The sequence below is a fragment of the Mustela putorius genome, unplaced genomic scaffold, assembly GCF_011764305.1.
Source record: "Mustela putorius furo isolate JIRA1106 unplaced genomic scaffold, ASM1176430v1.1 tig00000430_pilon_pilon_pilon, whole genome shotgun sequence".
NCBI classification, from domain to species: Eukaryota; Metazoa; Chordata; class Mammalia; order Carnivora; family Mustelidae; genus Mustela; species Mustela putorius.
Window position 1 is genome coordinate 13,295,930 of NW_025421377.1, and position 25,889 is coordinate 13,321,818.

Consider the following 25,889-nt stretch of genomic DNA (forward strand, 5'->3'; position numbering starts at 1 on the left):
TATAACTCAAATATTTCTTCCGAAGTCATACAGTATTTTAAGTGTAACATATCCAGTATTTTAAAAACAGAAGTCCAGATTCGGGGTCTGTTCTGATAGCCCTTGTCCTTGTGGGCAGTGTAATAGCCAGTCCACCGCGGCTGCCACGGATCGCAGACACTGGGTCCTTTGGTAGAGAAGTTAAAGGAGCCTCCAATCTATAGACGCGTAAGAGTCTCCAGTTTCATGGAACAAATCAGAGCCTAATTTCCTTCAATTTAACAAAGTCTACTAAACTTTTCTGATATATTGTATCCCTCCGTCTTGCGCTGTGAAATCATTCTATTCTCCAATCCAAACCTGTTTCTTCTAGGTCTCTGGATCTTGCTTTCTCGTGAATTTGTTCTTCTTGTGTAAGCATAGATTCTTTCTTTAAATACAGAAAGTATTATTACACTTTGCAGCTCATGGTGATTCCTCCTAGTATGCATTTAAAATCCTTTGTCGTTCTCTACTTACTCTAGAAATTGACCTTTCCCAAAATAATCTCTAGTTTAGGAGAGGTCACTATTTCCAAGTCTATTTCCCTGTCCTGTCCTGTGCTTCCTTCTCAGGAACCTCATTCAGTATGAGCTCATGCTCTGGCTGTAGCTTAGCTCTTTGATCTCATTCCAGAACATTCTTCTCCCAGCCTACTACTTATAGATTCATTGGCCATTGTGCTCTTTCTTTCTTTCTTTCTTTTTTTTTTTTTTTTTTTTTAAGATTTGTTTATTATTTATTTGACAAGGAGAGAAACTTGAGAGGGAACTCAAGGGAGGGGGAGAAGCAAGCTTCCCGCTGAGCAGGAAGCCCAATGCGGGGCCTGATTCTAGGATCCTGGGATCTTGACCTGAGACGAAGGCAGATTCTTAATGACAGCCACCCAGGTGCCACCATTGGGCTATTTCTTGACTAGACCTGAGGTAGTTCCAACCTGAGAAATTGCAGCAGCCTGGAATGCTCTTACTCCTGACTTTTCTTTTCTTTTTTCTTTTCTCTTTTCTATTCTTCGTTCTTTTCTTTTTTCTTTTTCTTTTTTTTCTTTTTTTTTCTTTTCTTCTCTCTCTCTCTTTCTCTCTCTCTTTTTTTTTTATGGTAGCAACTTCCAATTTCGTTGAGATCTCAGTTTAAATTTTTACTCCCAAACATAAGTCTTCCATAAAACCTGAAACAGGGTTTCCTTACATATTACTCTATTTAAACTTTCTGTAGATTACTTATATTTCTAAACTTTTAAAAAATTGCTTACCCTTTAGTCTATTCTGTCTTCTACACCAGAATAGACGATTCATTTAAGTAGACATGTGATCTCTTTTGCTCACCAGAATCTCTACCACCAAGAAAAAGACCTAGCACACAATGTAAACTCAATAAATATTTGTCGAATGAACAAGTAAGTTCATGTTCCTTCACTCCAAATGTCCTTAGACATTAACTTGGCTGAGGGTGAAAACTTTCAACTCTATTATAACTGAAGCTTGTAGGAAAATACAGCTTTATCATCTTTTGCTAATTTCTTTCCATAGTGTAGTTTATAAAGATGTTAGGGGAAACATACCTGTATATACCATGTAAAAAATAGTTAAAAAGTAGTCATATTTTGGGCAGTGAGGAGAGGGATATTTTAGAAATCAGAAGTTTAGAAAATACAGCATTGGAGTTAAACAAAGGAGATAATTTTTTTAGATATTTTGATTTTCACAACATTTTGGTCTTAAAACTTGTTTCTTTCTTTGACACCTTTTTCATTTACACAATCTAGCAAAATTGCAGAGATTACTTTTTGCCCGGATATTTTAATATTCACTCATTATAGTTGGTAGAAATAAAAATGATGTTTCAGAACAATGTTAAACTTAGTTATGTTGTAGACTGGCTAGTTCTATTCTAAACTTTTTTTTTTTTTTTTTCATGGAAGATGGGTTGTTGGACAAATTTCTTAATATTTTTGTTTTGCATGAGGGTTAGTTTCTTGTGATTTGGGAGAGAACATGTATTTCAGTCTTAATTTGCAAATTTTATATGTCAAGAAATTATAGCACCACTGTCTAAACTTAGAGTGTTAGAAAGATGATCATAAAATTCTCTTGTTTTATTGAATTTCCTAGTTTCTCTCCTGAGTTCTGAATATTAGTCAGATAGCATTTTTAATGTGTTTTTAACTATGCATGTTATAGTATGTTAAAAATAATTGTGTAAAGCAAAGTCTTTTTCCTTGTAAAGTCCGTTTCTTTCTGGTAGTAGGAATATTTTCATTACCATTCCTGTTTATAAAACTAGCTGCAGTTAGTGTAGAAAAATGTGTATCTCGGGTATCAATGCATCAGAAAATTAACAAAACAAAACAAAACAAAACAAACCTGTACTTAAATAGCTCTGTTTTTCATAGCATATAATGTATGACTGTTTTGTGAATTATTAAAAAAATCATATGTGTATAATTTTATTTTTTCATTATTGTCTTGGTCTTCCATATTTATTCATTTATGTAATATGTACCATTTGTCAGTAAAATCACTGTGTATTTAAATGGCAAAAATGTATGTATATCTTTTTCACCCTAATGTTCATCACAGATCTTAATACAGTATCTTTCAAAAAATGTTAAATTACCTGAAACATATAAATATAAAACAATCCATGTAAATGTAACAACATAACAAACAAAACGAGACCAATAAAATAAATAAATAAATAAATAAATAAACAAACCCCTCTTTGAAACTTTCGGCACCCACGACCTTATCAAGGTTTTTGTGTGTAAATACTTAGTAACATTTTTATTTATACTTAGAGAATTTAACGGCTATAATTTTACAGCAGAATGCTGTGAATCTATAAAATATAAAATTTATATTTTTTTCAAGTAGCTTTCTCTGCTTTCAATAATTATGTCTAATTTTCCAGTTACTGCTGAGGATTAGGTTGAGGTGGTGTTTAGCTAGGACAGAAAATACACAATCCGCACGACACTCGGGGACGGGGGATGTGTTCTTCTCAGCTCCAGGGTTATCTGAGTGGGGCCTGGGGTGGCTGCAGTCCAGGGATAGGGCCTGCGGCAGAGAGCAGCCTCGGGAGTAGCCTCTAGCTGGGCTCCTCTGCAGCGGGCCCGAGCTGAGCGGAGTCTGATGGTGCGCCCTGCGGTCCCCGCAGGTGGCAAGCACAGTGAGCGACATCCAGCCCTTCCTGCTCCACTGCGACATGCTGAGCGCAGCCCCGGAGGCGCTCTCCCACCCAGACATCTCCTTCAGCAACCAGGCGCAGAGCGGGCCACTACTCATCGCGGACAAGGGCCCCGTGGAGCTACCAGAGGAGGTCGTGGTCCAGGTGCCCAAGGAGCCCAGAGTGCAGCCCAAGGTGCGGCCAGCGGTGGGGAGAGGGGGTTGGGGGTGGCTGGGCAGGGACTGCTGGAGGGCTCCGCCCCAGGCAGTGCCACACATGTGTCTTCTCATTTGTTCCCGTCAGCATCCGCTCAATGGGGCTGAGGTCTGTCTGCATCTGGCGGTCTCCCGGCAAGTCGTTGAACCCTGCATGCTTGGTCTGCGCTAGAGCCTCCTCATTATGCCGAAATGTTTGACTTTAAATTTCTGAATGGGTTTGAAATAGCTCTGCAGTATCGCAGGAAATTTCAAATTACTTTTAGTGACCATTTCAACTATTGTCAAATGTGATGCTTGTAAAAGACAAATTTTAACATTTCTGATCATCTGCGTGTTTGGGGAACGAAAAAAAAATCTCATCAGTGGAAACTACCAAGTTTTTGAGGAGAGTAGGATGAACACATCTTGGTTGGGAATTGTGTATAGTCATTTAAAGCATAAAATCTGAGAGAAAAGTGATAGTTATAAAAGCAACATAATTTTCTTATGAAAATGTTGACAGCACTTTATATTATTTTCTTTGCACCTGGCAAATGCAGTGAATGACATCCATCTCTCTCTCTCTTTTTTTTTTCCATTTTTTTTTTCATTTTTTATTTTTATTTTTTTTTAAAGAGAAGAGAGATCACAAGTAGGCAGAGAGAGGAGAAAGCTCTCTGCTCAACAGAGAGCCCAATGTGGGGCTCGATCCCAGGACCCTGAGATCATGACCTGAGTCGAAGACAGAGGCTTTAACCCACTGAGCCACCCAGGCGCCCCTGATATCCATCTCTTGAAGCTCTAGTGAGAAATAGAATACTTGCAAAAATTCAATACTGTTCTTTTCCCCCAAAATTTATCCAATACTTAGGCAATGCTTTTTTTCTCACTGAACTCCATACAAGTACTCCTATCCCTCTTATTTCCTATAGAGAATATAATATAATAAGTATAATGTGATATATAATATACATTTTCTTTATATACATGATATATTTTTGTTAATGTTCTTTGATAATATTTAAATAATTTATAAGCTTATATGAATACAATATATATATATTTCATATATACTTTTCATATATATTATATATATGAAATACATTTATATTATATTATATTACATTATATTATATACCATATTAAAAGTTTTATTTGTAAACTACATGAGAAAGGCTGGGAAGCATTTGGCTAGGGGAACCATAATTATCGAATCTTTTCCTAAAACAGTGTCACCTCTCCTACTCCATAATTTCTTCAAGGGGATATTCATACAAGAAATACTGGCAGAGGAACACAAAATAGCACTGAGCTTATCTTCTTGACCCCATAGCCGTATTCCCTGGTAAAATAAGCTGGAAAACTTGGTTTTCAGCTTAGGGACCAACAGAAAAATACCGTAAACCCATCTGAGATGGATTTTCAATTCTGACATGTAAGAGTTAAACCTACCACTTCAAATACTGCAGCTACATAGAAAGAGTAAGTGTGAGAGTGACTTGGCCTTCATGGTGGCTCTGTGCTCAGTCACCTAGTTCAGTCAGTGGCCTAGAATCTTTCCATCTAGATTCACATTCCTTCCTTGGTGTTGATGATTAGTGATGGGGAGTGCATGTACTTCCACAGAAGTGTGTGCAGTTGTTTCTAGTGTGTTCAGCAAAAAACGGGAAATGTATAGTAAACATTCTTTAAGAAATTCTTTTTTATTTTTCTTCTCCTGCTCTTTGTTTTGTATTATCATTTCAAACCTGAAGTGTCTATATTGGATGCAGTCATATTTTTCACAGAATATGCTTCAACAGTTGCAAAATTTTCCTTATGATGTTGGCTTTTGATTTATATTTTAAAATAATAATACAAAATTAATATTATTTAATTTCCTTCAATGCATGTACATTCATCACATTTTCTAGTACTCCTGAGGAAGGAATCCAAAAACAAAGTTTAATTTTTGAGTAAATGTTATAATTATTCAAGCCAGCAGCTAACATTTACACACACACACACACACACACACGTCTGCTGGCAACTCAATTTTGAGGAGAAAACAGATCAATATCAGTCAGAATACTTTTTTCTATAGAACTTTTGCTAAGAAGTTGGCTGAATTTAAATGGTTTCCAACATTTATAGTTTAATAAGATTTTTCTATGTTACTAGCTTTTACTTTTTGCTATGTATGTGACAACTTTCAGTACAGTAATGGGTTCTAAATCATGCTTTTCTCTCAACTTACAAATAGGAAAATTTCATTATATTTTCCTTTAGACAGAAAAGAAAACATAGGTATGGGATCTCATAAGCGGAGCTGAGGTCAATGTCATGTGATTTTAAAAGGACTCTGCAGAATCATGTTAATCTGTTATAAGGAGACAATATTTTTTGAAAGTTGCTTTGGTGCAAAAGTAATTTTATCACTGAGGTAAAGAGCATCTGATGGTCATCTTCTAGTACTCCCTAAAGAAAAAATAAAGAAGAAAAAAAAAAGTAAATATTACAGGGGCATTATCTTTCCTGATACAAGAGCTGATACATACAGCTGGAATGCTTTGACACGTATTAAAAATGAAAGTGAAAGGAAAAATACCATATTACTTTGAGCTCTTCAAGTTGAAAAGACAGGAAAGAATGCAAACAAGAAGATGTCCAGTGAATTCTGGCTCCCTCCCCTTCTCCTCTCCTCCACATTTCTTAAAATATAAACAACTGTTTGCTACAGAAGCAAGATAATTTAAGATACAGAAAACTCAGAAATCAATATAAAGACATATTAATGTAATTTTTAATTGAAAAATCAAATTGATGCTCCTTTTAAAAATATTAACCTTCGTATTTGTCCTATAGATAGCCAGACAACTGAGGAGAAACCCAACAAAAGCCACCCTAACAACATTAAAAAAAAAAAAAAATCTTTTTATTGGCTTGAAATTAAACTTTGTCCTTTTTAAAATTTTATATTCATTTGACTCAGGATAGCTAATAACCGTTCTTCAGAGTTAATGAGTGTTTGGATTCACAGGAATTAGGACTTCACAGTAGAGCAGCAAAGCATAAAGAGTTTAAAAACATTGTTCTCAGAAGACATGTTTCTCCTTAGCACATTAAGGCAGAAGGAAGTCTGAGGGCAGATTGCCCAGTTAATGACTAGATATCAAGACTTTTCCTTGAAACCAAAGGAATGTAAATGTGTTTTTTATCAGGATTTTCCTTGGTTTAATTGTGATTCTCCTGCAGTTGCATAAGTTCATTGAGATGATCTACAAATAACACTCCTGCAAGCCACACATGGAGTGTGCAGAGTTCATAGGGGTGTTCTCTCAGAATGCAGCGAAAGCATTTAAATCTTGACAAGTCATAAAAAATGCTACCCTGTGCTCATTTTAAAGCTTACCTTTGCAAGAGCCAAAATGCTTTTACAAGGAACTTGTGTATTCTATCCATCCTTTGGGAGAATCAAATCAAATTCTGCCATCATTTTTTTTTTCTCATTTTTCCGATTCTTGGGTTTTTATGTTTATAAATGGGAATGCTTTTATGATAATTATAAGTAGAAAACTCCATTTTGATTTGTTTTGTTACTTTAAACAAAAGTAAAATTGATCTCAATTATAAAATACCGGATGTTCCATAGTTCACTCTTGCCCTTTTTTATTTTTTCAATGACGCTGGATTGAGTATAAATGCCTGCTGGATACTGGGCTAAGTCCAATTTGACACAGACAGGCAGCTCAAACTCCCATCTCAGTGAGCACCAGGACACAATAGGAGAGTATGGTGTGGCAGGTGCTTGCTAGGGGATATCTCTACCCTATAACCAAAGAGGCCAAGAACCTTGTTTTTATAAGTATGATAAACACAAAATTTGGTCTGTGCATGTTCGAGAGGGAGTTCTAAATGTATGAGCAGAAATTATATGCAGAAGTGGTTAAAGATCTGATCAGGATGGCATGATACGACGTTACGTAGAGTTGAGACTTTTGCTAATGGGAGTGAGGGAACAATTAAATTAATCTTACAGGCATTAAGCAAAGACTGACCTGCTGCCTGTATTAACAATGAACTAGAGACTTCAAGACTGGAGATAGGAAGGTTATTCTATTGAGTCAAGTAAGAAGTGATGCTAGCCCTGACTCAAAGAGTGAGTGACATTAGTAATAATGAGGATCAATGGACAGGAGTTAGAGATTCGTGGGATGTGTGACTAGACCAAAAGAAAACTCAGAGGACAAAGAGGTTTCTAGCTTAAGAGAAAGCATGATGAGTGAGTGTACCACTTACTGAGGTAAGAAAGACAAGATGAAACAGAGAATGATGGTCTGGAATGATGGTGTTATAAGTAACTTCTTCAACACATTCCTTTGAATAGAAACGTAACTTTTGGGCCCCTAATTAAAAGCTTGTATCTTAAATACAATATACAAATCTTGAAAAAAAAAAAGATAAAAAAAATTAAAAATGCCATTTGTTGATCACAAGTGATTCTCATCAAAAAGAAAAAAAAATTACCATTCTTTGTGAGACATTCTATTTTGTCTTAGGTATGATAAGATACTCTGAAACAAAAGGGCATCTCCTAGGAGTTTTATTCAATCCTTCCTTTACCTCCCAGTGATACCTAGCAGGGTTAGAGTAGAGCCAAGATTAGATCTGACTTTGAACTCTCTTGTGTTCCCATGAGACAACAAGAAACAGAATTCTTATCACAGATGGGCATTTGCAGTAAGTACTTCTCAGTCCTGTGGCAGGGAAACAGGTTGAACAGTTCGGACAGTTGATCTGCAGCTTAGATATATTTGACATTCTTTCAGTTCTTAGTACAATGTTCCATGTCAAAATTTGGAAGAGTATAGGACACTAATTTGCTCATATTTGTACTTATTAACAGCATAACATGACACACCATTTAATAAAATAATAACAAAAGATAATCTCCATGTATCTTTTGAGAGTACCTCCAAAATGAATCTTGATTTATACTCTTGCCTAATTAAAACTGATTATGAGACTAGCCTATCCTTTGATGACATTGTAAAGGGATACTCTTTCCTAAAGAGATGTCTAATATTCTCAGTGGGTAAGAGTCTAAAAAATCAAAACTGTACTAAGAAAGTAAGCATTTTCAAAGTCATGAATCTAAGACCATAGCTGAAGAGCTCACCTCATTGTACAGGTAACGGTATTGTAACAAACTGATAGAGGCAGGGAAAGTGTGGCAAAAACTCTTTTGCTGGGTTACTTGTTGAACAAAATGATTTGGGAATGGAGTCAATTCTTTTATATACCATGAACTCAACCAACATGATAGGGTAAATCAATGGCCACTGGAATAAATGAGGAACAGGGAGTGGTAAATGTGAGATGCTTTAAAACCTACAGGCCAGAGCATATACATCTAGTAAATACGATTAGTAGGCAACGTATTTTCTCTTATCTCAGACGACATTGCCATGTAGGTCTTACTCTTCAACCTCATGGAAGTTCTGTCAGCAAACTATGCCCCTTTCTCTCTGATTCTTTGCGAAGGATATTATCTTTGCCGATTGGAATGTCCTATGCGCTTGGGTCCTCTTCAGCTTAGCTAAAAATTCGATGTAGGGTTGAATTGTATTGATTTTCCTTCGTATTCACCCATCCCAAGCCCTATTTTTTTTCTTAAGATTTTATTTATTTGACAGAGATCACAAGTAGGCAGAGAGAGCGGGGAAGCTGGCTCCCTGCTGAGCAGAGAGCCTGATGTGGGGCTTGATCCCAGGACCCTGAGATCATGACCTGAGCCGAAGGTAGGGGCTTTAACCCACTGAGCCACCCAGGTGCCCCCCAAGCCCTATTCCTGACAGAACAGTTACCTTTCTTTTGATTCTCAACCAGAATGTCCTGAAAGTTAAGCATGGGCATATAGTGAACAATTACTCATCACTTCTGTCTGGTTTTTATATTTGCCTTTGCTATAACTGATGATCATTGGAAAATCTGAGACTGTGTTACTCTTACTGTTTTTGTTAGTGTTACTTATATTGACTTTGATAAGTAATCCTTCTGGCGTGTTCTCATATTTTTACCCCCCTACTCCCAAATTCTTTGGAAAAGCTCATTGTAATTTTGTTATTACATTATAGTCTGGCATATGTAGGTAAAGACTAGGTGTTCATAGGGCAATATGGAGATGAAGGAACTTGTCACAGAAGGACAGATTAATATTGCTATAGCAATGGAAAAATGTCTGTTTTACAATCTCAGTCTTCTGGATGTAATTTGTTACTGCAAGAGAACATATAATGTGGTCTTCAAAGTGCTGTTTTAGCTTCTTATTTTATATTACTGTAGTATTATTTCAGAAGAAAGACCCTGTTCACTTTTGTCTTACAGTGAGGCTTGCTAAGGTAGACAAAAAGTTAGGTCTAATTAATATTCAAAACACATTATTTGCTCATTAATCTTTAGAATTCTTATATACATCTAGGGCCATATTATACTTTGATATGGGAGAAGGATAATAGGTCTCTACAGAAACAGGTAAAACACTGAGGTTAAAAAAATAATAATAAACCTTGCAGCCCTGAACATGATTTCAAATCATTTCTGTAGGAACTTGTTTCTTTCCCAAATGGTATAAATAACCAGCATGATGAATCCAGTTCAAAATAAATGTGTTAGTGAGTTTGGCCTTAAGGAATTAATAGGGAAATATGATAAATTCTTTTGTTTCTTTCGACATAAACTGTAAATTAAATTATTTTCCCTTTTTCGTCTGAGAAGGGTATGAGTAGCTTCTCAAAGGCTTATGGAAATTATATCTTATATATATTTTATAAATTATAAATTATGTATATTATATATTTCCTACTACAAACAATATGAATAATGGGAACTAGAAGCTAAAATAACATATAGGCAAAAAAAAAAAATGCTCTTTTGATTTAATTAGGAATTTATTGCAAGTTGTTTCATTAACTCATTACTTGAGTACCTGCCATGTGTTAATAATTGTATAGATGTCCCAAAGGAGCATATTTGACACTATCAATGACAGATACTTCTTAGGATAAATTAGTCAATTATTAGTAAATCCTTTCCTTTTTCTTCTGCTTCCTTTCAACTTAATGGGTGTAGCAAAAGAGATCTGCAGTGTATCCCAGATACAAAGGAAACGTCCACTATATTTAGAGAAACCTTGACCCTAAATTAAGGTGAAAGGGAGGACAGGACAGGTGCTGTGTATAAAACATTACACTCTCATAGATTGGCTTATGTCTGTGCTTTTAGATTCTGCATTTGTCATACAGTCTCCAGTCCAGAAATATAGAAACATGGTCAGGCCCTCTATTCTTTTTCTTTTTTATATATATGTTCATTAAATTGATGACTTTTCCCTTGCTATGATTACTTTCCCTCACTATTGACTACCTGAGAAGCAATTTCTTTTTCTTGGTTATTAGACATATCATTACATTCTCACCATTTTGCTTTGAATGAGACAGGGGAGAATAGTACCATGAATCACCATTATTATCTGAGCTTTGGGGTCAGAAATATTTAGGTCTAGTCCCAGCTTCACTTTTTCTTAGCAGTCTTAACCAGGTTCAAGGACTTATGCTTGAAAAAAAATTATCTCTTCTGTATAGTGTGATGATAAAAGTACTTACATTGTTGTAATGATTAGGTATCATATATAAATATATTAAATATGATAAGCATATAGTCCTTGAGACCAGTAAGTGGTATCTACCACTATTTACGCCTACCCTTTTTTTATTGGCTTTTTTTTTTTTGGAATAATTATACCAGAGATATGAAATGAAAGATCCACGGAGAATTTTCAGTAAATTTATTTAGTACTTGTTCATATTTCTCTTTGGGTTGAAGAAAAGACAAAGTAATATTCTAAAATACTGTCTTTATACTTTGGGCACATTATGAGTTGATAGCTTGGGTAACTAAACATAAACGTTTAAAAGAGAAAATAACTCAAGTTAATTTAATCCACATACTTTGTGCCTGTAATGTACATAGAACACTCTGTAAGGCATTTCCTTTCCTCCAGGATTTGTAGTCTGTTGTCGGAGACCCAAGTATATCAGTAAGCGTTTGACAATGATTTGGTGAAATGCGGTGTCCCACAAGTGCCGTAGTATTTTAAAGAAGGAGGAGATGGCATTCCTGGTGTGGCATGGGGCATAGGACAGAAGAGAGAATGGGTAGCATAGAAGGGAGAATGGGTAAAGCCTTCTTAGATCATGTGGTATTTTAACTAACTCTGGAAAATCCCTAGGATCCTTTGCAAGCAGGTGGGAGGTGCTGGAGAATGGGGGTCCTCCAAAGTCTTGAATTATGTGAGCATAATTTTAGTTGGAGAGAATTCTGTCATTTTCATCAAATAGTGAAGAGTCAATGTTAACCAGCAATATAGACATGAGGGAAGAAATAGTGAGGCTGGAAGTTTGAAGGGGAAGGGTAGGTTGTAACCGTCTTGTAGGGGGTCTTAAATGTCCGGGTGAGACTTTGTACATCATTTCGTCTGCAGCTGAAATTCTTCAGAGGCTCTTGATCAGAGTTGCAGTTTAGAAACTGTCAGGATGATGTGGGGAACTTGCGGGTAGAGAGGAACTTGAAAGTAGATCAGTTAGGTTGTTGCCGTAGGGCAGAAGGTAATGAGTGTCTGAACTGGGGAGCTAGCAATGGGGAGGGAGAGAAGATGAACTGTGTGAGCCATGCACATGAATCTGCAGAGACTTAATCTGCAGAGCCTGGTTACCTGTTAATTGGCTGTAGGAAGTGAGGATGAGGGAATCAAAGATGTCTCAGTGGCTGGGTTGGTGCCATTCACAGAATTAGGATGTCAAGAGGAAGCTTTGGTTTTCAGGGCAAAATGGTGAGTTTGGTCTCCAAAATACTGGGTTAGAAGTGTAAAGGTTAGGCAAACTCTATGATATGAATCTAAATATCAAGGGTAAAGTTCTTGCTAGTGATCAAGTTAGGAGTTTTCAACATAAAGGTGATAATTAAGGCCCTGGGGGGGGGGGTTATGAGATTACCCAAAGCATAGAAGATAATAGGCAATGAGAGATCCTGGGGATACACCTACGCTTAGGGAAGAGAAAATTATAAGCTGTTGAAGGTGAGCAAATCATGGTCGACACGTTGGTGAGGTAGAGGAAGTCCCAAACCTTTTTTATGGTTTGCCCCTCTGGCAGCCTTTACTAATGCTAATCCACAGAAAGTTCATATATACAAAATGATGACAGAGCATGAGCTAAATGGATGAGAAAATGAAAGTGTTTTTGATTCTCAGTGATAAATTATTGATGGCATGGTCTTTCTTAAATGCCCTATGTATAAATAGAGCAAATAATAGGGGATGAGGTTTATGCGTATATATGATGGAATCAAGGAAGTATGACTAAGTTTAGTAATTTTCTCCTATTTGGGGATTGCTTTTCCCTGTTCCTTTTTGATCATTAGTTAATTATAATACATCAGGCTAAAGCAGTGCTGGAGTGAACCATTTTAAAAGTATGTAGTACAAATTTAAAAATTTTATTTCTGGGATGTTTAATACTATTGGAGATTAAAATAAAAACTCTAAAATATTTTTGGATCAGACTTATACATTAATAATTAAACTAAATATTATATATTGTAATGAGTTTTAACTGAATGAATTTAAATATGTTTATATGTAGTCTGTAGCCAAAAAAGAAGGTGAAGACTTGTTGAAATACTTAAATCATTTTAGAATTTAAGAATTATACTACGGGGGCACCTGGGTGGCTCAGTGGTTTTAAGCCTCTGCCTTTGGCTCAGGTCATGATCCCAGGGTCCTGGGATCCAGCCCCACATGGGGCTCTCTGCTCAGCAGGGAGCCTGCTTCCTCCCCTCTCTCTCTCTGCCTGCCTCTCTGCCTACTTGTGATCTGTCTGTCGAATAAATAAAATCTTTAAAAAAAATGCTACGTTAAAATTGTTATGTTTATCAAAACTAGGCTTATAATATAAAAGAAATTAACATTATTTCCAGTGCATTTACTTACACACAAAAATATTTATATACTCCTTTATTTCTATGTTAAAAAGTAAATGCCTTAAGACTTCTACTTTTTAAAAATCTTAGGAATTCAAAAAGATGGATTTCTTAATTTTCTTTAAAACTGTTGATCTTGTATAAGTAATTTAATCCCACACTTTCACATCTGGAAAAATATATATACTATTTTGCTCATCTGATATTTATAAATTTGGTTTTGCCCATATTAAATAATGTAATTACTTATAGAAAATGAAAAATAATTTGATTATTTATAATGGGAAGAGAGTCTAGCAGAATTATTTGAACAGCTCATGAAAATATGTATTTTGCTGGTTTATTTCTTACTTATATTTTATTTCTCCTGTTATAAAAATCTGCTTACTATTTTATTTTTTTTTTAAAGATTTTATTTATTTATTTGACAGAGAGAGATTACAAGTAGGCAGAGAGGCAGGCAGAGAGAGAGAGGAGGAAGCAGACTCCCTGCTGAGCAGAGAGCCCGATGCGGGACTCGATCCCAGGACCCTGAGATCATGACCTGAGCCGAAGGCAGAGGCTTAACCCACTGAGCCACCCAGGCGCCCTGCTTACTATTTTAAAATAAACATCTACTGCAGCATAGTATTGTCATACACATATACACAAGTGCCTATCTATAGGGTTGTAGATAATAATTACATGTGTGAAATTTAAACAAAGTAGAAATGGTTAAGTAACCCATGGCTAGAACTCTATTTTAGATTATATATACACTCTGTTAAAATCTTTATTTGTGTTGTGTTGTAGTTCAGAGACTGTAAAATGTTTATAAGATGTAACTATAAATCTAAAGTAAGTTACCGTTAATCGAAAACGACAAGACTTGTTTTGGTTTTTGTTTTCCATGCTACATAAGGTATTTACTTGTTTTCCTCGTACAAGATTGTGATACAAACTTTGAATTATGCGGCCACATGACATGGGACATTATAAGTATTTTGGTAAGAGCTTTAGAAATCTCATTTTCTGGGCCCTTCCCAATTTAATGGCTTCATCTCTTACAGTTACTCCTTATACGCAGGCCACGTCTAACTCTGTTGCTTTGGGTTCTCTCGTGGCCATGCCCTTCTCTCCCTTTTTTGCTTTTCTGACTCCCAGTCACAATTTAGTTCTTGGTATTTGGGGGAAGAGGCAGTATAATTTAATGATAAGGAGGACTGTTTCTTGGGCCAGAATGTCTGGTGTTCAATCCAGACTCCATTACTTCCCAAATGTCTCACCTCTCCAAGCCTCTCTGTATCTTTTGAATAGGAGTAATAACCATAATAATTCATAGAGCTGTGGTATTAAATGAGTTAATCTGTATCATGTACTTAAAAATGTCATAGCATCGGTAGGTAATGTGTCAGTGAGTGTATTTTTCTCTTCTCTCTTTTAACCTGTTCTATATTGTCTGATGTCACTTCCTGTGGGAAGGCTTCCTTGAACCCTGGCAGCGAAGGTATGACAGCACTATTATACCTCGTCTGTTGACTTATCTGTTTTCTTCCTTGGACTCTGTTTAATAGCAGACACTGTCCCTTTCATCTTTATATTCTAAGTACCCCCAAATTGAGCATGCTCTGTGAAAGGCACTCATGTTTGTTGAATGAGTAAATGAATTAATGAGATTTTTGAGATACGTTCTGTTGTGTGGGAACTTATACAAACTACTAGAGAAGTTATAACTAAGGTCATGGGAGTGAAAGTCTCACAGACCAAGATGACAAGATTCTGGAATCATGTGGTTTCTTTTCTGGAGTGGGAAAGCCAAGGAGAAAGCTATAGTGTAGATGTCCACGCAGTTAGCACAGAGTTCCGTGGATGGACTGGAGGAGGATCACAGATTAATTCTGTTTTATATAGTGTTGTAATATCCTAATTTCCTTTCTGCCTCATCAGTGACTTTTCCTGATTGTGTGGTTACAAAGATCAGATAAGCAAGGAAACTCAGTAGTTGTAGGGACCCGAAGGTAACACTGGCTTCCTTTGTTGGAGAGACGCAGGTATGTGTATACCTGATCACGGCCGTAGTTCACTGTTTAATGTATTGTGCTGCTATGGCTTATATCTGTTTTTTAAGCAGAGACTCTGTGGGTCAGAGAAGGGCATAATAGATGTCCTTAACGGAGGAAGATTTAGGGATGAGAAACTGTTACTCTGGAGGTGACGTGGTCTGGGATTTATGAATATTTAAGGCTTACGGTCTTCACTTCCTATTCTAAGTAACACTCGTATTTGTTCTGTTCTTGTTACTGATTTTTAATAGACCTCTGTTCCATTAATTCTATGTCTGTGACTTACGTCTACCTTACTGTCTTTTCTTAATACATTTTATGATTCTGCCTCTGCCTCCCAAATTACCTGCCCATACATTATGTATATGTAACACATAAGTTTTAGCTGTCCTGTTTGTTTCTTGTCTCTGTGGCAGATTGACTAGTCTCAAATAAAACGGCAAATACACGGTGCATGCGTTACAGTTAGGCTGACCATATGTCCTGGTTTTCCCAGAGAGACCTGTTATCCTGCAGGAATCCCTAACAGTGTCCTCTTTCATTCTCAAAAGTGTCCTGATTTGGGTGATAATGTAAATAGTCACCTTAGTATTAATCTACCATCTGCTACTTGTAGAACTATGTAAATTGAAGTAATTTGTATAATATCCCATCCATAAAATTAATGGGTTGGCTACTATTTGTAAAGCCCTTGCCAAATCTAAAATTCTTTGATATTATGGAAAAGAAGTATGAAGCTTTTTCCTTCTTGAGCCTACTACAACCCTGAAGACAAGTGCATTTTTCCATTTATAAATGGATCTGAATGCAAGTTGAATATAAATGCAGGCATTAACTACTTTGAAATATGCAAAATTACACTTTTAATTTATACTTGGGGCAAAATATTTGAGACATTGTGACCATAGACTTTAAAATTGAAAAACTAAAAGCACTTTCATTATTTCTTTAAAAAGGGAGTATATTAAATAAAAGGCTTTGAAATCATTACATGTGGTTTTAAGAATATTTTATGGCTGTGAGTTCAACCTATGCTTATATTCCTTATCTGTACATTGAATTAAATAGTTGGCAAGGAATACTGGTTTCTGAGGAAAGCAATGATTTTAGTTTTCAATATGATAAATTTCTAGGTGTTCATGAGCCCATTCTGTAGGAATTTTGAGAATAATGGGAATTAAAGTAGATTAGATCTTTAGCAGCCGATTTGGGTATCACCTACAGAGAGAAAAAAATCACATAAATGTATGAATTGTTCCAGAAGGGTTATTGTAAATGTAGAAAGGAACTGAAGAGAATTTGGATAGCATTTCTGACTGTTTTTGCTGATTAGTTGTTCCCTGGGCCTTTCAAGATTAACTGTAAAAATCTTTCCATATAGTAACTAGTTTTGCCCCATCCTCAAAAACAAAACAAAACAAAACAAAACAAGTCTTCTCAGATTATATGGGTATATGAATTGTTTCATTTTAAAGATTTTATTTATTTATTTGCCAGACAGAGATCACAAGAAGGCAGAGAGGCAGGGAGAAGGGGGGAGCCTGTGGGGAAGCAGACCCCCTGCTGATCAGTGAGACAGATGCAAGGCTCGATCCCAGGACTCTGGGATCGTGACCTGAACGGAAGGCAGAGGCTTAACCCACTGAGCCAGCCTGGCGCCCCTCATTTTAATGAGTTACTATTTATTTCAGTATTTGTCATGGCTAGAAAATGCCATTCCTTGGCATTGAGTTCGGTGAACAGAGATGGTGGAGATATAGATTTTGCCTTTTGGAATTTTGCATGTAGGTTGTTATTCTAGTGTGAAGGGAATGGGGATCTCTCCATTCATTGTTCAAGTCTCCCCGCACCGCTGCTTAGGTGGTCTGACACTACTGAAGAAAAAGGTACCATCAGACTGCTGTGATAGTGGGAATATATCAAGAGATTTGATAGATGATTAAATGACTTGGGTTTGGTGGAAACTTCTTCATTTTTGTTGGTGTATAGAGAAGCAAGAATGATGGAGATGTATTGATCTGTGCATTCTTGTATAAGTGTAGAAGGCGACATTTGACAGAATGTATTAAGGAACTTATTACACTATCATATATAGTTATGCATTTATACAACTTTCCTCCTTGATCATAAGAGTCTTGAGATATGGCACTGTTTTTTATTCACCATGTATTTACTAGGGTTCTTAATATTATTATCTGTGGCTCATGATATTTGCTCAATAAATGTTTTTTTTTAAAGATTTTATTTATTTATTTGACAGACAGAGATCACAAGGAGGCAGAGAGGCAGGCAGAGAGAGAGAGAGAGGAAGGGAAGCAGGCTCCCTGCTGAGCAGAGAGCCCAATGTGGGGCTCGATCCCAGGACCCTGAGATCATGACCCGAGCCGAAGGCAGAGGCTTAGCCCACTGAGCCACCCAGGCGCCCCGTCAATAAATGTTTCTTTAATGATATATGAATTAAAATTCAAATGCAAAATACTTGTGATCTGTAGACCACCACCTATGAAAGCAGGGGGCAGCTGACAAGATACTGTTGTGCTTATAAGGCATATCACTGATGAGCCTGTTAAGCAAAAAAAGGAAAGAAAAAGAATAGACACGGAGGATGTGTGTTTGCACACATGTTCTTTCACAGACCTGAATCTCAGTAGAATCTCAGGAGACGCTCTGCCCCGGTCTCTACCCTACAGGAGCCAAGTTTCTCCCCTAGTCCAACTTAGGTCTTACTAACAGGCTGCAGTTCCGATTTCAGTTGTTTCCTTCTGGGCTTGGTGGAAGCTGCTCAGGAATTCCCTTAGGGTTCCTGGGGGGGTTGGGGGGCGGTGCGGGAGGAAAGGTGAGTGCCCTGCATCATTCTGTGACAGCCTCAGGGGTTCATTCAAGAACCTTAGTGGCTTGCTGTGGTGAGAGCAGTGAACAGCCCTCCAGTTGGAAAGACATTATAATTAAAGCATTTCATTTCCTTCATTCAGCGAGCATTTACTGTGAACCTACTGTGTATAAATAAATGACTGTCTGGATGAATAGGAGAAATGTGAAGATTTTACCCCTGCTTGGAAAGAAATTATAAATCAATAGACCAAATGAAGCAAGAAGGGGAGCAAACCTGATTTAAATCATCCTTGAGGGATACAGGATGCTTTCTGGTATGGAATTCTCATGGGTGATGTGTTTCCTAATTTTTTTAATGGTACACCTTCTATGTCCTCATATCTGCATTACTTTGTCCTTAGTGATTTTTTTTAGAAAAGCAGACAGTTCTTTCTATCCTCCAGTATAATTTTTACTGGTCTGTGGAAGTATTATTTCCACCTCCCATAACCCAACTTAAAAACACATAATTTAGCGTATGTGTTCCAAATGAAGGTGTTGTGTTTTCTGCCACATGCATATAAAGTAAGGAAAGGATGATTTTGGCTCTCTGAGTAAATCACTTACTTGATTTCATTCAGTCTGTTTTATAATACTGAGTAGCTAACAAGCTAAAACAAAATATTTGGCAGAGTTGATGGTCTCTTCCCTTAGGAGAGATCTTAGAATCAGGAGGCGTGCCTCAATTTATATGAAGGTCACCGGTATACACTTGAGTGTGTGAGGAAGGCAGGCAGTCAAATACGCACAGCTGCATCGAGACAGGAAAAGTCTTGCGTTTATAGCTAGAGCAGCTCTTTGCTTTATCTTCCAAGTTAGAGGAAGAGCTTCTATGACTTGGAGTGGGGAAAAAAAAAGTTTATCAGCGAGATCATTAATAACTTGGGACTCAGCTTTTCAAGTTACAATTAGATGCTCAACAGCTGTGACCTTCAAGAGCTGCTCATTACTTTTGGTCCTGATTGTTCACTCCCACTCTAGAGCTCTTTTCAGAAATAGTTTCTCTGACATCATTGACCCCGGGGGTCAGAGTGAGAAATGAGGCTTCAAGCATTCATTTGTAAGTCTTGTTTCTGCAGGATGTTGTGTGCGTGTGGATGTGTGCGGGTAAGGAATTCTGCCGGTTGGGTCATGCTTCACTGTAATCCAGCTGTTTGGTCACATCCCAATTAGGACGATGTCTGTTCGATGAAGGGGCGCTCCTGGGAGTAACGAGAAGATTGAGTGGCCTCCAAAACAGAGTAAAACTGATGGTAACACAGGCTCTGTTTTATTTAGATGTTTAAAAAAAATTTTTTTTTAAAGATCTCAATGCACATGCTTGCCAAGCCCTGTCATGCACTGTGTAGCGTCTCAACGGATCAGCAGGGATTTTAAACGTTCTGTGGGCTCGCCATACACTGCAACCCAAAGAGAAAGTGGGGATTAGAGAAACTGTAGTGAAGTATGAAATGAAAGCTCGGCTGCAAAAGGAGGACTGGATTATGTTCAGCTTCTTTGCCTCGGTTCCTTTGGATATTGAGAACATGGGGCTCTTAGGAGAAAAGGGATTTGCTTTCTCAAGGTGTAGTGCATAAACTCTGTATTCTGAAAGGAGTCTTAATTAGGGAAAAGCCATCTGTCATAAAACAAAGACTAAGCAAACCTCCAGGAAGGTTGATAGACTTTGTTATCGATAAGGACTTTTCTGGCCAATTAAGACTCAGAGTTAAATTTAGTAGTCTTTGGGGAGTCTTGTCAGTAAAATGCATATATGACGAAGCTTTCTTTCAAGCATGCGGCCGTAGTAGTTTCAATCTGAAATCTCAGACATAAGCAGTTACCGTGACATGCAAAGAGAATCTTTAGATAAGACATGGCTCTAACCCATTTTCTTCAAAACCGTATGATCCAAATAGCACCTGTGCCCTGTGTGTTTCTGAGTTCTCATCTGTGCCATGATGGGACTAGGTTAGACTTAGACGATATGTAAATTTCTTAGGAAACTACAATTACTGGGACTGTAATCTCTTTAAGAGCTTCTGTATTCTCGATCTTCATTTTATCTGTCTTCGCTAGTTTCACTCTTACTAGCTTCAGGGACCAAAAGAACTATTGAATATCTAAATAGATTTTGGAGGGCTCTTCCTTTGTCTCCAGGGTTAGCGTCTCTGCCACAGTGCTATTATTTATTTCTTTGGCATGTCTAATGCTACATGGTTAGGTTATCTATTTTCTATATTTTGCAATGTCCATATGCGTGAGTTTTTTAATACTATGATTTCTAAAGAATTGCTCTGCATTCAAATGTCCAATAAGTTTCCTGAAAAAATAGTTAATGATGAATTCGAAACTATTGTTGATACCTTTATCAAAGAAATAAAGATACAGATGAATAGCAACATCAGCAATAGTAGTAGCTCACTTGTTAAAAATATACTGCATGCCAGGTATTTTTCTAAACCATATACGTGTATTAACTTATTTAATCTTTGTAACCAACCTATAGTGTAGGCACAATTACGTTGAAATTGAGGCAGAAAGAAATTAAATGACTTGTCCAAAGTCATGGTGGAATTGAGATTTGAACTCAGGCAATGTGCCACAAAGTCTGAAATCTTTATTTCTCTACCACATTTTAAAACAATACTGAGTGAAATACAACAGACTTTCTTCAAGGAATCTAAGATTTCCATATGTTTCAGACATTAGAATTATTAAACACATGCTTAAAACTGGATTAAATATAGCAGACTCTCAAGGGAAAAGATTGACGAATACAGCACAGTTGTCAAGTTGAATTCATTGTGCCTAAAGATTCATTAGAGCTTAATGGTTTGATATTTTCAAGGAAAACTTTAAAGAAGATGAAATGTGTGCATACTGGAAATCTACCGTTGCGAATTACTAACAGTAAGGGGTATCCGTGGATGTAGAAAAGAAGTTATAATATACAATGTTAATTTCAGTAGACTTTTATCAAAGGCTAAATTTGATATACGAATTGTTTCCAAAAAGAAAACAAACAAACGAATAAAAATTGCCACATACCTTTAGTCACAATGTAATTAGGATCACATGGACTGAGCTGGGTAGATAATGACCCAAAGGCTTAATAAGCAGAAACCAGGAGGATGTTATTATTGGAGACAGAGGAAGAGGGGCATTCTACAGTTCACAGAAACTGCTGGCATCCTGGCGAGCTGTAGGAAACCAAAGGTCCAGGGCAAGATGGGCAGAAGGAGTTCATGGCCTCAGAAGCACAGAAAGGACTGATGTAGCTTGATTGCTCAGTCTCGACTGTCTGGATTTGTTTCACCCCTGGCAAGAGTTCATCCTGAGAGAACCTGGCCAGCAGGTGAGAATAACTGAAAACAGCTGGCTGTTAGTGAGGGCAGGGGTAGAGCAGATGCTGTTTTCTGATAGATGCTATTTTTTTTTTACCCCCTGACAGCTTGGCAAGTCACATGTAGTTGACTCTTTTAGCCAGACTTTCTACTGGTTCTTTCTATAATCCCATGCCCACAAGGCTGCCATTTTTATATCCTTCAAAGCTCATGTGTCTCAGGAAATATAATTAGAGAAAGGATTGGATATGAAGTATTGATACTCTTCAATTCTTAAAGTTGATTTGCTCCCATCTCATAGCTAAACTTCAAAGTCATTGTGACAGGAAAACTGTCATCGGGAAGCCAGAAGTTATGAAATATGAGTGTTCTTCAGCTGGATTATCTGGAGAGCAGTTCTGTACATTTCCAGAGAGAACTCTGCTCAGAGAATTAGGGGATTATCCAAGTTCCCTTGTGGCTACAAGTGTGGCTTTCCTTTTCTCTTATCAAAGCAGTCAGTCTTTGAAGAAAGTCAACCAACAGGGAACATGGATATGTTAAGCCTTTATGTATATACACCAGTAGTTCAGCAGCAGAGGTGGTTGAGTTTCTGAAATTACATTAAATGTTTTAGTCTAGACATACCTGTGACTGTATTTGTTGACATGGTCATCCAAACTTTGACAACTCTGATAACTAGAAGCAGTCCAAGAGAGTTCACCTTTTTTCTTCCGATAATTTTTTTTTAAGATTTTTTTTTAAATTTATTTATTTCACATAGAGAGATCACAAGTAGGCAAAGAGGCAGGTAGAGAGAGAGAGAGAGGAGGAAGCAGACTCCTTGCTGAGCCGAGAGCCCGATGCGGGACTTGATCCCAGGACCCTGAGATCATGACCTGAGCCGAAGGCAGTGGCTTAACCCACTGAGCCACCCAGGCGCCCCCTGATAATTTTTATTAAGAAATTTTTTTTTTTTAAGATTTTATTTATTTGACAGACAGAGATCAGAAGTAGGCAGAGAGGCAGGCAGAGAGAGAGGGGGGAACAGGCTCCTTGCTGAGCACAGAGCTTGATGTGGGGCTTGATCCCAGAACCCTGGGATTATGACCTGAGCAGAAGGCAGAGGCTTTAACCCACTGAGCCACCCAGGAGCCCCATCTTCTGATAATTTTTGATACATGTAAATTATAAAGATTTTTTTTTTTTTTTTTTTTTTTTTTTAATTATAAAGATTTTTATGTGAATGATATATAAAATATATATATAAAAGATGACTACATGAAAATACTGTCATTTGAATCTGAATATTCTCATAAATGTTTAAGGTAGTAGGAGCACTTGAGGTATTTACTATCCATTTACAAATGAGGAAATTGTGGCTCATAAGTTTCAGTTAACTTCTCTATAGTTAATGGGCTGACCCTAGTTATGAATCCTAGGTGCATTTCCAGTCAAGTTTTATAGTTTGGTTATTGTGAACACACACAAAATTTGAAGTGCAATATTTACAGTTTCTTTGTAGTTCAAGCAAAAACAATTTTGAATAATCTTAGTATGTCTAACAATTTGCATTATTTCTGGAAAGTGAAAAAAATCATGTTCATAATGGAATACTGGAAAAACAGGGAAAATTTTAAACAAATCATCTATCATCCTGCTAAAGACAACCACCAAGAAGACTTTATTTTCTAGGCTTTTCTCTATGCATCTATTTCTTTTGATGCATTTGTGATTATACTATAATGTTTATCTTTCTTTTTTTTCAACTAAAATTTCAAAAACATCCTCTTTGAAAGTGCTTACAGTAGTTGCCTTTCATGATACTCCGTTAAGGAACAGAATAATTTACTTTCATATGCTTTTTATTTTGTGGCATTTCATTTTTACTAGGAGGTTTTTGTGTAATAAAAGCACATATTATAGAAGTGACATTGTGTTTTCTCATCATTTCCTCATTTCGTCTTCTCCCCTCAACCCATTTTAATCCTGCATTCTTTGCTACCACTACACTAAGACTGCTTTTATTAAGTTCGCCAAATGTTTTCATTTTGCCAGATCCAGTGATAGTTTCCTCTGTCCTTATCTTAATTGACTTCTCAGCATCATTTAGCATAGCTGACAACTCCCCCCCCCCCTTTTCCTCTTGTCTCTGTTTAGCACCCCAAGCACACAGGATTCAGTTTATTTTATTCTTCATTGAGTGTCATATTTATTATGATCACTCCTCCTAACTTGTTTAGTCTTTATTTTTACTTATTTTTATCTTTCCATGTGGTACGCAGGATAATGGCCACCCAAAGAGGTCCACATTCTACTTTTGGAAGCTGTGACTATTTCCCCTTACATGACAAAAGGAGTTTGCAGGTATTGATTAAATTAAGATCCTAAAGGTAGAAAGAGCATTCTGAATTATAATTGAGGGGGGGGGTTAATGGAATCTCAAGGATCCTTAAAAGTAGAAGTAGGAGGAGGCAAAAGGAGTCAGAAGTAATGGAAGAAAGGCCAACAAGATGCACATTTACGTTTTTCTAGATATGTCTCCTCCAGCAAGGGAAACAAAAGCAAAAATTAACTATTGGGACTACCTCAAAAAAAAAAAAAAACAAAAAAAACCAAACACCTTGTGTACAGTGAAGGAGATCATTAACAAAATAAAAAGCAACCTACTGAATTGGGGAAGATATTTACAATTATATGTCAAATAATAAGTTAGTATTCAAAATAGGTAAAGAATGTATATAACTCAACAGCAAAGAAACTCAATAATAATACAATTAAAATGTGCATTTATTCCAAAGAAGATATATGGATGGCCACTAGATACGTGAAGCAATACTCAGCATCACTCATCATTAGGGAACTGCAAATCAAAAACCACAATGAGATATCACTTTATATCTATCAGGATAGAATCTAAAAGATAAGAAATAAGTGTTGGTAAGGATGCAGAGAAATGGGAATCTTTGTACAGTGTTGGTAGGACTGTGAACTGGTGCAGCCACTGTGGAAAACAGTATGAAGTTCTTCAAAAAATTAAAAATAGAACTATCATCTGATCTAATAATTTCACTACTGGATATTTGCCCCCCAAAACAAAAAATACAAATTTGAAAAGAGAGATGCATCCCCGTGTTTATTGCATCATTATTTGTAATAGCCAAAATATGGAAACAACTAAGTGTCCCTCGGTCGATATATGGATAAAAGAGTGACGTACATGTGCGTGTGAACACATGCACACACAATGGATTATTACTCAGCCATTAAAAAAAAATGAGATCTTGCCATCTGCAACCACAAATCGGTTGGGTATAATGCTAAGTGAAATAAGTCAGACAGAGAAAGACAAATACCATATGATTTCACTTATATGTGGAATCTAAAAAAATGTAACAAACAAAGATGCAAATGAATAGACTCATACATGCCAAGAACAAACTGGTAGTTGCTAGAGGGGAGGTGGGTGGGAGGGATGGGTGAAATGGAGGAAGGGAATTAAGGGTGCCACTTGCCGTTCTAAAATAAGTCACAGAGATGAAAAAGACAGCATAGGAAATATAGTTAATAAGATTGTAATTACCCTGTCCTGTGACACATAGTGACGACGCTTACCGTGAGGAGGGAGCACTGAGTAGTGCACAGAAGGGTTGAAGCATGTTGTACACCAGAAACGGATCTTTAACAGTGTACATTCATTATATTTCAACAACAACAAAAAAGTGGAAGTAGAAGGTAGAAGAAGTCAGAGGGTTAGGGAAGGAAGCACGAAGAGGTACAACCTTTGCTGGCTTTGAAGATGAAGGAAAGGAACCTCTAGAAGCTAGAATTTTACCCCTAGAGACTCCAGAAAGAAGCCCAGTGAGAAGCACACCAGACTGCTCTTCACAGAGCCATAAGATAATACAATTTGTGGTGTTGTAAGCCACTCAATAAATGGTAATTTGTCAATGCAGCAATAGAAAAATAATACGGATCTTTTCCTTCCCCGCTCTAGTTTATTTCATGTGTATCCATCCAGTCATCCTTTCAAAGTTTACTTAAATATGCATGTATCCTTACAAAGAAAAGAAAAGAAAATGTTTTCTAGACAGTATTGTGTCTTCATCTTTTCTGTTTATTCCTTTACTCAGTGTTATTCTTGAACTCTATCAATATTGCTGGTGGTAGGGTTGGAAAAATTTCCCCTTTTTCCCTTCTAGGTTCTTTGGCATCTAATAATTAAATGAGTAAAAAGATTAATAAGAGAAAAGTTTAAATTTTATATTTGTGAG

General features: G+C 36.8%; 1 protein-coding gene across 18 annotated transcripts in view; it reads left to right on the forward strand.

The window, feature by feature from the left end:
• ADGRL3 (adhesion G protein-coupled receptor L3) overlaps positions 1–25,889 on the forward strand; it is an 839,163-nt gene that overhangs the window by 317,638 nt on the left and 495,636 nt on the right. For 17 of the 18 annotated variants that reach the window (XM_045079818.1, XM_045079821.1, XM_045079816.1 and 14 more), the window contains exon 4: positions 3,175–3,378. The exons of the other annotated variant lie outside the window; for it this stretch is intronic. In XM_045079818.1, coding sequence (XP_044935753.1) covers positions 3,175–3,378 — 204 coding nt within the window. The remainder of the gene's footprint in view (positions 1–3,174; positions 3,379–25,889) is intronic. 18 annotated transcript variants of the gene reach the window in all.